This window comes from Musca autumnalis, unplaced genomic scaffold (genome assembly GCF_047663935.1).
Source record: "Musca autumnalis isolate F117 unplaced genomic scaffold, ASM4766393v1 scaffold_5, whole genome shotgun sequence".
Taxonomy (NCBI): Eukaryota; Metazoa; Arthropoda; class Insecta; order Diptera; family Muscidae; genus Musca; species Musca autumnalis.
Window position 1 is genome coordinate 143,703,411 of NW_027412088.1, and position 16,983 is coordinate 143,720,393.

Below are 16,983 nucleotides of genomic sequence, written 5' to 3' on the forward strand. Positions count from 1 at the left end.
ACTTAGGTAGATGCCTCAGCCCAGCTGATCGTATCTAAAACGTCAAAAAACAAGGAATTCGCTATGAAAAATCAAAACAAAAAACCATATGATTCGGTAAGTAAGAGATAGCATGTGTTCACTTCACTGTACAAACACAAGCGATAAAAAGAGACAATAAGAGACCATATGGCGAAAATTTTGACAGTTTACATTACAAAAAAAGTTGCTTTGTTGTAGCAATTCGCCGATGTTTCTACCTTTTTAATTGTACTATGCCCTGTGCCCACATGAAAACTTCAATGACAAACTTGGCATCACTTACACATTTTTCATGTGGTTGTTGTTTTCAACGCGCAACGCGTCGCACAACGGACCGTATATGTTGTTGTAACGCAACGCTCAAGGCGCCGTATGTGCCGGGGCCTATAATTGCATAATTGGGCCATGCAATGAGACAAAAAATGCTGCCAATATTAAATGGCAAAGAAAATGGGGAGAATATCAGGGAATCTGGTTAACTCGATTTGTGTATCCCTAGTGAAATTTCTCGATTTAGGGAACTCTGTGGATCCCCCCGAACAATTCAATGTAGGTGACGTGAAAAAATAAATTCGAAAGTGTTTTTCACGGAAAAATTATAATCAACTAAAATTGGTAATAATCGAAATAATAGAATAATTAGCAAATTTTTCAATTTCAATTTTTCAAAGTTGAAAGAAAAGTAAAATATAGCTTAAAAAAGTGAATTAAAAGGAAGCATATGGAAAAAAATCAATGAATAAGTGAATGTCTGTCTGAGTGTCTCTTTTTTAGTGAAACCGTGAGACGAAGGCAAGAAAAGAAAACCCCAAAAGTGTCTATCTTCAAATATGCAAAAAATAGTTAATATTACTATTCTAATAAATGCGAGAGTGTCGTGCAAATATAAATGAAAAAATATTTTGTGAATTTCTGTGTTTCCTAATCAAACCTAGACAGGCTGGTTGATATGTGATTTGTTACGTTGTGATTTTGCTTGCGTTTACGCTGCGGTCGAAGAAAACGAACGACAAAACCTCCTGTGCTTACGGGTTTTGCATCACCCCCCCTGTGACAACGTTGGATCGTCAGTTGAACACAAAAAAAATCAACAATTTTCGTTAGTGTGTGTGTAATGTGCGCTGCTATGTGTGGAGCACAAGAAGAGATGAAAAAACAATACAACCATTCGACCAGCTGTGTTGTCTTGCGTGCGTTTTTGTTGTTGCTGTTGGTTTAATTTTTTTCGTCGACAACCATTACTTTTGGCCCCTTCCCCTTTACTTTTTTCTTCGTTTCATTTTTTTCTCACAAACATCTCAGTTGCAGTAACAACAACAAATTTGATAACTTCTCTTTGTTGTCAAAAAAGTATGCGCTCAGAAAATGACATGAGATAGTGTTGCCCAATTTGTTGTTTGCCCGTAGTGCACAGCCGACCAAGAAGAGGGCACACAAAATTCTCAAATCAAAACATTTGTGTGCTCTTTAGTTGCGTTCGGGTCGAGTGTGTGTGAATTGCCGAAAAACTTCGTAACTTTAACAATATCAAAGCACGACATTGCCGTAGTGTAGGTTTTTACATGAGCATAAATAAATTAAAGCATTCCATCTTTGGAAGAAGGCTTTTAAGCCAGATCCGAATGGCCTTCACGGAACAAGTCTCGTTTAGGGGCACCTCTCGGATCGGGCTTAAATTTTTACCATGTGTAGTCCTTGGGACCTTCGTCATAACCAACTATATAGCTTTCCGAGAAAGTCCATACTTGCCGAGACATGGTTTTTTATATTTTGGAAATGTCTCTAACACCATTACCTTGTTTGTGGGCACCTCTTTTGTATCATATTTAGTCCTTGGGACTCTGAATACAACGATATATAGCATTCCCAGGTCCAAACTTCCCGATATATGGGTCTTAATTTTTTTACTTTTATCACCATTATTAATTAACCTATGCAATATGGGTAGGTTTTTTAAATCTGTTCCAGAACCTGCAAGAATCTACAAATTTTAACTACAATATCGAATTTATGATATCGAAAAAAGTAGTACTATGAACAAATTAGTAGATTATTGCACTTCTAAAACGGACTATTTAATTTCTAATAATGGTGATTTTCGATAACTTCGCAGGTAGGAAGTACTTGCAAGTACTTCTCAGTTCTCTTTTACTGAACAAATTTGTTATCGAACAGCATTTTGTAAAAGTTTTTACAAATTTGTACAAATGTTTAGGTTATGGAATATAACTGAAGGCCTGCGTACATAAGCTGCTTTGCCTGATTGCCTTGCTTTGCTGCTTCAATAAAAAAATAAAAGAACAAAGAAGGCCGACCCAATTTCCAACTGATGGCAACCCAGTTCGAAATTTCGTCTTTATTCTATTATTTTTATTACGTCAGAAATGAAGCAGGTAAACAAGGCAATCAGGCAGAGCAGCTTATGTACGCAGGCCTTAATATTTTAATATAATAATCGAGGCCTACACAAAGTCGGCCACTTAGACTAATTTTGACAACAAATATAATAGATCCTTTGGAAATCCTTTTGGATTTGGATTTCTTTGTATTTTAAATCACAATAATGTTTTAACAACAAACATAATAATCAGTAGTGCGATTCTCTAACTCATTTTTTGAGGTAGTTCATGTAAAAGCTGACAACATTGTTGCAAACGATAGAACTTTACGACTACTCTTTATTCGTCGTTAACTTAGCGAAAAACTTCATTAATTACCGAAATTATAAGCATTTTAAGCATTGGGCTTATTGCTCGACATTGTGTAGGCCTTGCTAATAATAATTTTCTAATAATATGCCTGTTCCAGAACCTTCAAGAAGCTATTAATTTTTACTACGATAACATTTTTTCCTTTATGATATAGAAAAAATTTTAAAAATTAGCAGTACTGGAACAGACCAAATAATTTATTAAATTATTATACTTCAACATTTAAAAAAAATTGTTTTTTGTGTTCCTATGGACAGGTGCAAAAGTCAGCAAAGCGAACAAATATTTTTTCAAAATTGTACGTTTTATTTATGCACCGGGCATTACGACATTCTTCTATGATGAACAGTTGCAAAAGTCGGCTGTCTCGAAAAAACTTTAATACGGTACCCATATTGGCCAAGATAGAATAGTATAATGTCAACACCTATATCTCGGGAAGTATGGACTTCCTCGGAAAGCTATATATTGTTATGGTGAAGGTCCCATAAACAAGGTAATGGTCTTAAAGTAAGACATTTCCGAAATGTCAAGATCCATATCTCGGAAAATATGGTCTTTGCTCGGGAAATCTATATATCGTTGTGATCAGGGTCCCAATGATTACCTATGTAAACATTTCAATACAATCCAAGGGGAGCCCCTAAAAGAGACATGTTCTAAATTTTGTTATATTACACAAATTTGAAGGAGTTGAATTAGAATAAAACAATTATTGACCACAGTTTGCATTTTTATCAATTATTATTTATTAAAACTTGATGTGAAGCAGAGCTCCGAATACTCGCTCGAATTCGCTCGATTTCCACTCGCGAGTGAAACTCTTCTCGAACTCGAGCAAGTTGAGGGGGGCAACATTCCCCCCACCCCTCCCCACCAACAAACAAAAACTTACCCCACCCCCAAATAAACTTGCCCCAACCCCACTAAAAAATAGCTCCCAAAAAAATGTACCACCTCCCCTCAAATATTCACTCGCGAGTAAATTGGAGCTCCGATGTGAAGTCTCAATTGTTAAAAATTAATAATTTGTTTCAACAGTTTGCCTAATTTCTCGGGGCACAAAGTGGCAACACTGTTTACCTTAATTCTCTCACATTTTTCTGTGAATACCTTTGCCTCAACTCTAAATCAATTAATAACACTATAGATACAACGGAAAACAATAAATTGACATAAATAGCAAACATAATAAAAAAATTTGATGAAAACAACTAGTTACTGTGTGGTGTGATGCTGATGCTGGCCCAGAGAAAGTAAAAGTGTCGCGTAGTGGTCAGGTTTTTTTCTTGACTGTTTGCAAAAACAAACATATGTTTCATTTTATAAACAAATGCCCCGTATTTAATTAAGGCAAACATTTTAATTATAAGTGTGAATACTTTCAATAGAAAAGAGAATGAAGTGAAAAACTATATTTTCCAAAACAAGCAAGGAAGCACAAGTAGAACCAGATGAAGAAGGAGGAAGTGTATGTCTCTGTGCATTCTTTTGTCTGTCTACTATCATCGTGAATTGATTGGATGGATGCCGTCGTTCTTTTTGTCTTTATTTCTTATTATTCTTTTAAGGTTATGTGTGTGGGAGCTGTATGTAGCCTATTTATGTGGGTGGAATGAATGACGTTTTGGTGGGTGGGGTGTATAGCAAATCCAATTGAAATGATATTTGATTTTTGCCAAGATTGTCCGTTTGGAGGTGAATTGAGTGAATGTACTAAGACGACATGCATTTCATTAATTTTTCGTTTAATTGCAGAACTCGGAACGTTGCTTGTCTGTCTTCATTGCAAAATGGGGGAAGGAGTGCTTGTGTATGTGATGGGAACACACAATATTGAGGACCCACCATAACCACTGAGCCATGGCAATATGATTTATGATGAAAATAAGATAGGAATGTGTGACACATATTTGTTTTGTGTTTACACACAATTGTAATTAAACAAAAAAACAACCAAACATATGTGCATGATGTCCCCAAGCAAATCATCATAAGTGTGCCATTTACCGTATTTGGTGAAATTATTGGAAAATTCAAGTAGACAAAGAAGAGACACAGTGAGGTTGATAAATTGTTTGAACTATAAAAGTGGGATCTAAAAATTTAATTGATCCTTCTTCTTTTCAATCTTTACCAGAAGGTGGTTTCCAAAGCTTTTGATAAGTCAAATGATTCGAATCCTGTCTTAGGGTGTACTAACTGTGTATGAACAAGCTTTCGCTGTTAGCATTGAAGAAGACAGAATTAGAAACGTCGAAAGCAATGCCCATACTTGTTGGTGGACTGTTCATGTACAGAGCAACCATGATGCAGTGGTAAGCACGCCCGCCACGACTCAGAAGGTCTGCGGTTCAATCCCCGTCCGGAACATTCACATTTTCGGCGGTGGCAAATCCCCCTCAGAGTACTTTCCAGAGTATTTCAGCCATGAACAACTTGTCTACAAGCGGAGTCATAAGACACGCCGTTCGTACTTGGCGATAAAAAGTAGGTCTCATATCATTGAGCCCTTGTCCCTTTGGCGATGTTGTGGTACATATGTATGTATGTTCATATACAGATTTTCAAGACCAACAATAATGAGAATGCCAACCTCCTGCTCCTCTCTGTCAAAGATTTGTTTTCAAAGTATTATTTTGGAGACCAATGACTTTTGAGTTTATATTCCGTCTCAAACTTGTTGTCCCATACTCTTAAGAACGGCGACAATTTAGTTAGGGTAGAATATAGTCTCTTTTCATTGCCTTACCAAGGAGGTGTGATGTTGCTGACAACCTCTTTGTTCATGCGAGCATGAACTCGCATCAGAAGATTTCGATTGGATGGTATCGATCACGGCAAAACAGAATTGGCCTGTAGAGAATACAAGCTTTCAAAAGTCAGGGTTTCACACTATTTTGTTGCATTCAGGCAAAGTAGTGTGGTCAATTGTCTTCCTTCACCCGACCGTCGCCGACTCATCTGATAGGAGACTGACAAATTTCAACCGAAGGCTGTTCTGGTGGTACCAAATTTGCTAGTAAGAGGTGATGCCAAAGGAAACCAATTACACAATACATTCACAGGAATAACAATCTTGTCGCGATGCGGTGGCGCAAGACCACAGCTTCCATCTTTCAATAGCGATCTCCTACGAATTAGGGATCCCCTAACGTGGCAGTGTCAGGCGAACATGTCGGTGTTTCAAGGTTTGCAGTTAGGGTACCAAATGTATGTGAACGTCATTACGTTGAAACCTGGGCGTCCCAATATAGTATAAATTTAGTTGTCAAGTCCTTGCCATGATACTGGAGGGCTTTTCCTGGGCGACCTTCATTGCCTCATTAAATCAATGACATATGGTTTCGAATAAATTAAACGATAATGAAACTGATACACCAAAATTTAAGGATGACAACAACTCCGCAATTTACGTGGACAATGATTTGGAAAAAAAGGACTGGGGAAACCCAGCCTACGTTTGAGGGGACGGTAGTTTCGGGTGGGGTCCTGTCCAGAAGTTGTCAAGGATGGTCTGGCTGAACGAAACGGACAAATTCTAGCCCTACTAAAACATACGCTGGTCCTGAGCCTCAGCCAGGATACAGCTTATCGGATGGCGATATTAACACCATAGTCTGTTTGGCGAAGGTAGTAGATGATAATCTGGCCTCGACCTCAGCGGAAGCAAACAACTCCTTGAAGCCAGGGCCATCGTGCGCACCAGCATACATACCATCGGCCGCTGCCGATAAAACTAGCCTTCTGAGGCAGGACGTTATTGAGAATGTAACTCCGACCAAAACCTCGGTCGAAAATGTTCCCACCACCTCAACCAGCTCTGCGTCTCGTTTGGCTAACGAGAAGGAAGTTCATCGGCATGGGACCCTCGCCCATCTCGATGAGGGAAATCAACTTTATCGGGAACATCCTCAATTACCCAAGAGATATCCTGAATATAATAGGCTTTCACTCATCGCGATGACCGAAGAAGTCATTCTGGGTTCAACGCCAACATCGAGCCCTATAGCCCCCAAAGGTAAAAGTGGGAGCGATGGTGGGTGGCTTGACTTAGTGCACACCTCAAACTCGAGGGTGCCAGGGCAAAATAGAATCAACCCCAAATAAAATCAATGACGCAGAGGGTTGGGAAGTGACCCTTAGAGCAATTATGATCTCAGGTTTGCTAAGTGAGAGTAGGGATGCAGTTCTACGCCCTCAGATTTCCGGCCAGATTGACTTCGATTCCTTGCCCAATTCTTGCGGGTTTCTCAAAGAAAAACTTTTTAAGTATGTCAAGGAAGAAGCAGAGTGGAAGATGCAATCCCGAAGGCCTCTATCAGTCCGTGTCTTTTGTTCATCAGACTAGGATATCGAAAGAGATAGTGCTCGATCGTTTCAGTCTCTTCCTCGTTTTCAGAGAGCCTGCAATACTCCGACTTGCTTGCTATAGATCTTTTAAAGCAGTGGCCATTATTGACCCCTACAGCAATTCTGATCTCTGGCTTTACTGAGTGGGAGTAGAGATTCAGTTCTACGGTCTGAGATTACGTGCCAGATTGACTTTGATACGCTGTCAGGCCTGCTAGATTCTTGCAGTTTTCTCAAAGTAGAAATTGTTTGCCTAGGAAGAAGCCGAGTGGAGGCTTGACACAATTCTAGTCTTGCTAGTTCATCATCTACTTCATTTCCCCAACATTGGAGAGTCCTGTTACCCAACAACCTTTAATAACAGCCTGGCTACCTGCGAAACCGTCTTTCTCACTACCAACTCTAAGATTTCAATACTTTAAAGTACTTCTCCTGAAAAACGATGGCGTTGTCGCTATGTTTGTATGAGGGTATTATGTTTAGCTCCACACAGTGCACACCAAATCCCTTTCCTAACTCTATAACTGACAAGCTTAAACCATACACCTGTTTCCCTACTGTATTTGTAGTCTCTAATATTTGTTTTCTGGCGGCGCTTAACTCATAGCCAATGTTACAATGTAACGAAAATGTGTCGTTTTGGTTATTCTTTGAAAAGCCTAATACATACAGTGGTGTGAAAAATAATAAGGACACTTCAAACCATAACCAAGATTGCATTGAAAACTGACTAAAAAAGTGAAAATTACATTAGTTTATAAAATGTATTGTTTTCTTAAAAGGTTAAGAAAAGTATTATAAAAATATTTTGATTGCTTGTAACCATATTTTATTTATCTTTTATATTTTATGCGAATTGTCGTATTTTGGTGTGTGAAAAATAATAAGGACACTTCATGGCATCTTTTAATAAGGACCAAACTTGAAAGAAATTAATGCAAGTTTTTACTAAATAATGGTAGATAAAGTGTTTCAGTGTCATTAATACATTGTAGACGATCTTTTGTTTTCTAAAACGTAAGCGCATCGTCTAGGCATCGAGTCGACCAAATTTTGACACTTCTCTACTGGTATCGCATCCTACGCAACCTGTATAAGTTGCCAAAGGTCGCCATAATTTGATGGACACTTTCCCCTGCTTGATTTTTTAACTTCATTCCACAACATTTTTCAATCGGGTTCAAATCAAGGGATTGTATGGGCCATTCTAACAACTTAACTTAATTATCCTGGAACACCTTTTTTCATTTTGCCGTAATTTTTGGGTCATTAACTTTGCTGAAGACTCATTTGAGAGGCACACCCCATTCAGCATATGGAAGAATTATATTTTTCAAAATTTCAATGTAATCTGGTGATTTCAAAAACACGTTGAATACTGAATAGAGACCCTACAGCATAGTAAGAAAATGAGCCCCACACCATGCTGTTTCCTCTGCCATATTTAGCCGCCTTCAGAGTATATTTTGGGTTATATTATTGATTTTTAGGTCTTCAACCCTGATAAACTCCTCTATGGGAACAAAAAAATATATTTGGTTTCACCAGACCAAAGAATGGTACGCAATTTTTCTTAGACCAAGCGATGTGATTTTTAGCAAACAGTATTATTTGTTGAATATTTTTATACCGTACACCACTACGTGGGAAGTGTATAATTTTTCGATTAAAATGATACTTTTCTGACACTGTGAGCTCTAATGTGGCCACCACAGAGGGCTTTGGGAGTTGTTAATGCGTCAAAATTATTATTTAAGTAGTTTTTTATTTGTAAAGATGTCGTAAAAGGATCTTTTTTAATCATGGAATAACGCATTTATTATTACAGGTGCAATTTTTGGATTTCTGCTACGACTTTTATCTTTGAAGTTCACTTACAGTGGCGGCCATATAATTAAGAACGACATCGTATTAAAAAGTATTTGACTTGCTACGTTTCAAATATTTGAATATTTATATGGAACAAAATTTGTAAATAAAGTACAGGGTAAGCATTTACAAATAAAGCCAAAACATGTTTCAATTCTCCCTCGTTTATACGAAAGAAACCATGATTTATTAAAATAGTCATAAATCGACCTGGCCACATAATTAAGAACGATATAAGTAAAGGTTACTTTAAGGTAATTTTCATACACAATATGTGAATATATCGTTATGTATTTTAGAAATCGGTAACTTTCATTCATTTTTAGTATCAAATGTCCTTCAATAGTACATATTATTGAGTCTAAGTTTGATAATTAGGGCATACCTAACGTTTTCACAAATTTGCCAATAATTTGACGAATTTATTTTATTTTTGGGATCTAAAGCCTAAGTTTTGGCTTCCTCTCATTCCTTCGATGACGCTCTAAACGATATCCTGTGGTTGTCGTTCCATAGTCGGCGCTTATTTACCCTTAAATCGGGTTTTACCCGACTTCTTTGAGTCCTTTACGAGGGAATTGTCTGGGAAATAGTTTCGTATGAGCCATTTCCAACTTATAAATCGGTAGGATTGTTGTCTGCAGGTAGTAGACAGGAAATAAAAAAATAATTTTGTTTTGTACAAAGAATTGGCCTAACGGTACACCGAACAAAAATGAAAGGTTTAATATTTTGAAAGCCTTCATTGCACAATGTCTTTGTGGGTGTGGTAGGCATAGTTATGTAAGACTTTTTAATCAATGAAGCTCATATTAATATCAAAACCAGTCAAATCAATAATTTTTATGGATGAAAATACAACTTTTGTATAAACTAATGTCTGATATACATACACAAAATTATTGTGGAATTCGGGCATTCAAAACATTATGTTAATAAATGTTATATTCGGTGTGGAATTCTTCCAATTTTTGTATAGACGTTATGTTATTGTTTCATTTCCTGTCTACTACTTGCAGACAACAATCCTACTGATTTATAAGGTGGAAATAGCTCATACGAAACTATTTCCCAGACAATTCCCTCGTAAAGGACTCAAAGAAGTGGGGTAAAACCCGATTTAAGGGTAAATAAGCGCCGACTATGGAACGACAACCACGGGGTATCGTTTAGAGCGTCATCGAGGGAATGAGAGGAAGCCAAAACTGTGGCTTTAGTTCCCAAAAATAAAATTAATTCGTCAAATTATGGGCAAATTTGTGAAAACGTTAGGTAAGCCCTAATTATCAAACTTAGACTCAATAATATGTACCATTGAAGGACATTTGATACTAAAAATGAATCTAAGTAACCGGTTTCTAAAATACATAACGACATATTCACATATTGTGTATGAAAATTACCTTAAAGTAACCTTTACTTATATCGTTCTTAATTATGTGGCCAGGTCGATTTATGACTATTTTAATAAATCATGGTTTCTTTCGTATAAACGAGGGAGAATTGAAACATGTTTTGGCTTTATTTGTAAATGCTTACCCTGTACTTTATTTACAAATTTTGTTCCATATAAATATTCAAATATTTGAAACGTAGCAAGTCAAATACTTTTTAATACGATGTCGTTCTTAATTATATGGCCGCCACTGTAGGTGCATCCTCCACCATTGTTTTTAAAGATTCTAAGGGTTTTCTGTAATTTTTTTTGTATGAATTTCCTTCTTTATGTAAACATTTAATGATTTCTCGAGTAGCGTGATAACAATGCGTATTTTTACCCATATTTGCAAAGAAAAACTAAAAAATACCGTTAGATTTAACATTTAATGAATATAAATTAATTCATTTTAAACGTTTACTTATAGGAAAGAATCACAAAAAATAATATCAATTTATTTTTACTAAAATGAAAAACTGTCCTTATTATTTTTCACAGCAGAAATCACGGATTCTACGAAAAATATTTGTTTTGTATAAAAACTAAACCGAAAAAAACCAAAATCGTAACGGGATTTCTTATTGCAATACATGTACATTTTCAAAAACAAATTTCCATCGCAAATTCTTCCATTTTACACATTTTAGGAGCGACCAAAAGTTGTGAATGTCACTGTCCTTATTATTTTTCACACCACTGTAGAATTGAACTTCTAGGAGAAGAATTACCTTCATACATTCTAATATAAGTCCATATGTACTTTCTTCCTGCAGAACCTCTCTATGAAGTTCTTCTATTTTATTAACATTAACTTGACATTTGTTCTCTGTTTCTTCTTCCTTTAGAATGTGCTCTCCAGAAAAGTTTTAAACTTTTAACTAGTGGTAAACACACAAAACATAAACAGCAACAACATGTAAATTACTCAACTATCCAACAAAAAATAATAACAAAACAACAAAAAAGTGTTCCTTAATCCTGATAGCGGAAACAAATATGTGCTTGGCGCAATAATGCTATTCCCTACAAATATAGAAAGTCCAGATAAAACATAAACTAAGTAACGAAAACAGCACAAGAAAACGTCCTAACATCAACAAGAGATAAAGAAGAAGAACACACTACTACAACTCCAGCAACAATACTTTAAGTCAAACTCTCAACACTCAAAATATACTACACAATTCAATTAGTTGTTACTTTCTTTTTTACATAAAACGTATGTTATTTGGTGGGGGCAATTTTTAAAATTGCAACACCAAAAAACACCAACAGCCAAAAAATTCCGAAATCTTCAAGTTCTGCAACTGCTCTACAAAAGCTAAAAGCCAAAGCTACTGGCACGACAGTAAAACGACACAAGAAATCAAAGAGTCAAACAGCAACAGCAAATAACGTTGTCAGCGGCGGAGGCGGAGTTACATCCGTATCATCGGCATCATCATTACCGTCCTTAGGTTTAGCACAGAGTGGCTCCTTTGCTGGAGTCAGTGGTACCGAACAGCACCACACAACTTCTTCTTCGGCTCAGGGCCACGGTTATAGTTATCAACAACGCAGCGGTGGCGCCTATAAAGGAGGTGAACTTGGTGGATTTGGTGGTGCAGGCAGTGCTGGAAATTATAGTGCTAATAATTCAGCCGCCAGTGACGAAATTACCGCTACGTTTTCTAAAACAACCGTTTCACCCAATTCGGGTCGAACAGCAGCATCATCATCAGCCTCATATCAGCAATATAATCAAAACAGCAGCAACAACCATCATCAATCACAACAACAACCACATCATACCAATAGTGCCAATTTTACAAATCACTCCTCCTCCATTTCACCTGCGATGATGATGAAACAAAAGTCCTCACGTTTAAATATCGGTGATGAGGTGCGTGAGCTAAAACTAGGATGTACATTCAATTCGAAGAATACAACGAATGCATTTCACACTATAAAATGTAAGTATTAAATAATAATTATTTAAACTATTGAATAATTCTTATAAACATTTATAGGATAATGTGCAACTTTTGTTCTTCTTAGAAACTCACGTTAGGTTACATGATATCCAGATGCCATTGTGACCAGGGTAAAGAGAGAGAAAGGAAAGTAAAAGGAAATTGGGAAGATGTAAAGAGGGAAGTGGATAGAACAGTCAAGGAAAGATAGGAAGATATTAATCGAAGGTGGAGAAGAAGTTTGATTGAAATTAACAGGGGAAACCCCAGCCACAGCATTTCTAAGCTCTTACAGTATCTTGTCAGGGTCGCGTTTTTTATGGAAGAGAAGAGAGGGAGAGAGATGTAATTTCCAAAACGCCAAACAGGCTGTGACATCGGCATCAGACTAGGACATCGGCCGAGAAGATGGTCGATCGTTTCAGTCTCTTCTTCGTCTTCACAGAGCCTTCATTACCTAATGCTGTTGTACTCCCATTTGCTTGTCATAGATCTTAGACGGCAGTGGATGGTAATGACATCTACAGTATTTTTGGACAATCCCACGGCAGCGGGTTCTTTCGTACCGGATTGACCCGAAACCATAGTGTTTCGGCCAGCGGCTGCCAACCCAGCATTAAACCTATGCTCCTACGTAGGTTTCATGCTGCTACAACAACAGTATTTTTGATCTCGGGCTTGCTAAGTGACACCTTACATCCACGTCAGTTCTGCTAGATTCTTGCGGTTTTCTCAAAGTAGAACTTGTTGAGTTTGTCGAGGAAGAACTAGAGCGGAGTCTTGGAACCCCATCTTTCTATTCATCAAATATATTATTTCCCTTAACATTAATGTGCCCACAACAAGTATTCAAAATAGATTAGCAATTTTGGACAGTTTCCCGTTTATTCCTCCATTTTCGATCCATCGTAGAGAATGGCTATGCTCACTCCTATCGGGATGTTTACGTCTGCTATGACAAAGTCCAGAGTTAACGAAATGTAGAAAATAACTTTGGTCAAACTATTATAGTGTTCCATAGAAAGACTATTAAATTTTACTTTTAAACGACTGAAACGTCAGTGTCTGGTATTCCATAGGAAGCTAGGATATGTTTTTACGATGGGCAGCTACCTCACAACAGCTGCATCATTCGAAGTTTGAAAAATGAGTTGTGCTCAACTTGCTGAACGAGAGAGAGAGAGAGAGTAGGAAAGAAGCCAAATCAGCGATTTAACTTGACTTCAGACACAACGAACGCTTTGCGACTGTGAGTCTGATGTGTCTATTTATCGGCAATCTTCGCTATTGCATTGCCCTGCAAAGAATAACCGAGTTCTGTTTCTAGTAAACATCTGCTTCCCCCAAGGTAGTCTCAAATTTGTGGAGTGGTTCGATATAGTCTCTAAACTTTGACACCGGAAATTTAGCATCACAACCCTCAGATCATTCGGGACCATCCATCGCACACCTTTATCATCATGCCTTGGGTTAGACGAGCAAGCTTCCCACTAACATTGCAGCTGCATGATAGGTAGATGGGTTGACTACGTAAGGCAACATCGTCTTCTTGGGCAAAGGCTGGGGCCCTCGGTTGTTGTTGTTGTAACAGTGTTTGTTATTATGTTTGTATGTTCGTTCTTTTGTTCAATCTGGCTCTGGGTCTATCTCCAGTTCCAGGAAAGTGGTTGCTTCGATTGGATGTAACCACAGATCCACTGGAGTTAGATGAGTAGGGTTGGCTGGGCAGTTGAAAAGGTGTTTTGTGTCGTGCGGGCCCATGCCACATACTGAGCAGATGTCTTGCACGGCGCGGTCGATTTCCGCCCAATAATAATTTAGGCGACTGCAATATCCCGAGCGTAGTTGAGCCAAAACTACTCTAGTTTGTCGTGGCAGCTGACGCTCCTCAGCTGCGATAGATGGGGGATGTATTTCAAGGACTTTATTCACACTATAACTGCTTAAGGCCTTTGCAACTGCATCCGTGTGAATACCATTTAAACCTGCTTGATACTCTTGTTGATCTAGGGGTTCTCTCCTGTATCCCTCTAGATCATGGATATCCTTCCTGATATGCCTGTATGTGCCGTGCCTACCCACAAGATGGTGATTGGGATGGCTCACACGGTAACATCCAAGCAGGTACTGCAACGAAAGCATCTCATTGTGTTGCTTTACTGGAAGAATCTTTGCCTCCTCATGTAGATGGTCCACTGAAGATTTGAGGAGGCACCCTGTTGCTGTTCTCAGGGCGGCATTCTGGCAAGTTTGAATCTTTTTCCAATTCGTATCACATAATCTCGGGGAACAGACTGGCGCCGCATAGCTTACCACAGACCGACCTATCGCGTTATATGTGGTCAACAAGGTTTCTTTATCTGCACCCCAAGTGCTGCCGGCTAGGGACTTGAAGACCTTGTTCCTACTTTTCAGTTTGTCGCAGATAGCTGTGGCGTGCGCGCACGACGTGAAAGTAGTGTCGAATGTGACCCCTAAAATTTTGGGGCAGTTTGTGGTCGGAATTCTGCTACCGTCGACCACGACGTTCAATTCTCTTCCAAACTGCGCTGTCCATGTGGTGAACAGAGTGGCTGTTGATTTTGTGGCGGAAATCTGCATATTCCTCGAATGAAAAAAGGTGTTAAGATCTGTCAAATAGTTGTTCAGTCTCTCACAGATGTCATCAGGATAGGTACGCGACGCCAGGATCGTGCAATCATCCGCATACGTTACGATCTCGATGCCGTCAGGAGAGGTAGAGGTTAAACAGTTCCGAAGATATCACCCCACCTTGGGGAACTCTCTGTTTCACTCTACGGGGTTTGGACTTCTTGTTTCTGAATTCCACGTACGACTGGCGTCCACACATATAATTGACTATCCAACGTTTCAAGCTTGACCGGAGGGTTGTCTGCTCAATGTCCTCAAACAGCGTAGAGTGTCTGACTGTATCAAAGGCTTTTGATATGTCAAGCGCCACCATCACTGTTCTATCGCACGGCCGTCTCTGGTTGAGACCTTGACAAATATGTGTGGTAATGGCGTGCAGAGCAGTTGTCCTGCAGTGCTGCTTAAGGAATCCATGCTCTAGGTAGAACCAACCTGTTTCACAGTTTCATGATATGAAGCTTTGATCGTCTTCCCAGAAAATTATGGACTCTTCTGGAACAAGTCTTTCCAGATTCTTGTTATCTTCAATAATCTTAAGAGTTTCCTGTAGGTCGTCCCCGCCGATAACTTCGGTACTGTCTGTCGCCTAGTCTACAATAATTTATTTTTTCCCCTTCGTAGTTGTTTATTTTAGGACAACTACCCCGCCCATTTTTGTCATTTTTGGTCAACTGGGATTCAAAGATCCCCTGTATACAGACCCTTTGAGATTGTCTCACAATCTTCGAACCAGAGGTGTGCACAGGCGTCATATAGAAAGGGGACTCGACAGGCGTCACTCCTACACTTGACACGATACGAATTTGTGTCATTTGCTTCTTTTGCTCTCGTATTTTTTAGAGGTTGAAGATAACATTGAACCGTCTTATGCAGGATGAATCTCTCTAACCGACTTCCTACTGCAAGAAGCAATGGCATTTCGTGTTTATCTGACCCTAAAGAGCCCAGTCCAATGTAAAAGGTCGGTTTACTTTTCTGGGATAAAGTTCAGAGTACTACGGCGACTCTGTGAGAACAGAGTTGAATTTTATGGTCGATTGCAGCAGATTTCCGACCACAAACTACCCCAAAATACTAGGGATCACATCCGACAGCATGTTCATGTCATCCGGAAACGCCACAGCTATCTGCGACATTTTGAGATGTAGGAACAAGGTCCTCAAGTCAATAACCAAAACCTTTTTGACCACATACAACGCGATAGGTCCAGTAGCTTTGTGGTCACAACTAATCGAATCAGATCTTGAGATAGAGTCAGAGACACAATTCTGCTGGAGTTAGTGGAGTAGGTTTAGCAGGGCAGTTGAAAAGATGCAGAGCATCGTGCGGGCCTGTGCCTCATGCTGGAATTCAGACGGTTGAACCATCCCGAGCGTTAGGTTTAGGATGCGTAGCTGCCGTGCTGGCAGCAACTCCACTCGGAGACTTTGAGGTCCATTGTGATCATCCAGACTATTGAATTGTGTGTATTGTAGAGATGATGATGTTGTTGTGATGTGATGGTGTGTACATTGGGTTATTCGTTTGAAGATGAAGAATGTGGCTATGTGTGCGGCGTACTCTTGTTTGTCGTGGCAGCTGGCCTGGAATCGATGTAGTTGATGCAAATTTTGAAATGACGTCAGAGGATACCAAGGTATACACGTCAACATTAGTCGAAGGCGCCCATTTATCAATGAGGCTCCGTTTGAATACAGTTGGTGCCATACTAAAAAATTCTGAAAGAATAACACAGATAGGCACGTGTTGGCTTATCACACAGGGGTTAGAGGATATCTTCATAGGTAGGAGATCACTGCCTGCATAAGTTTTGGTTCGTTCACAAATTTCTTCATTGAAGACAATGCATTTGAAATACGTTGCCTAAAATTGAGAAAACTGTAGCCTAAGGGGTCCTCGCATAGTCGCAAGATTATTATTGGTGGACTGGGTTGTTGAGTTAAAAATATAATCAGGCTGCTTTCTCCCTTGTCTCTTATGTGATATT

General features: G+C 38.8%; 1 protein-coding gene across 9 annotated transcripts in view; it reads left to right on the forward strand.

Moving 5' to 3' along the window:
• Positions 1–518: 518 nt before the first annotated feature.
• Eaf (ELL-associated factor) overlaps positions 519–16,983 on the forward strand; it is a 33,178-nt gene continuing 16,713 nt past the window's right edge. Inside the window, exons 1-4 of one of the 9 annotated variants that reach the window (XM_073956814.1) lie at positions 3,949–4,203; positions 4,304–4,430; positions 4,491–7,555; positions 11,238–12,344. In XM_073956814.1, coding sequence (XP_073812915.1) covers positions 12,230–12,344 — 115 coding nt within the window. In that variant the 5' untranslated portion in view covers positions 3,949–4,203; positions 4,304–4,430; positions 4,491–7,555; positions 11,238–12,229. Of the gene's footprint in view, positions 1,212–3,839; positions 4,204–4,303; positions 4,431–4,490; positions 7,556–11,237; positions 12,345–16,983 lie in introns of those variants that run through there. The other 8 variants (XM_073956816.1, XM_073956812.1, XM_073956815.1 and 5 more) reach the window with 8 other exon arrangements.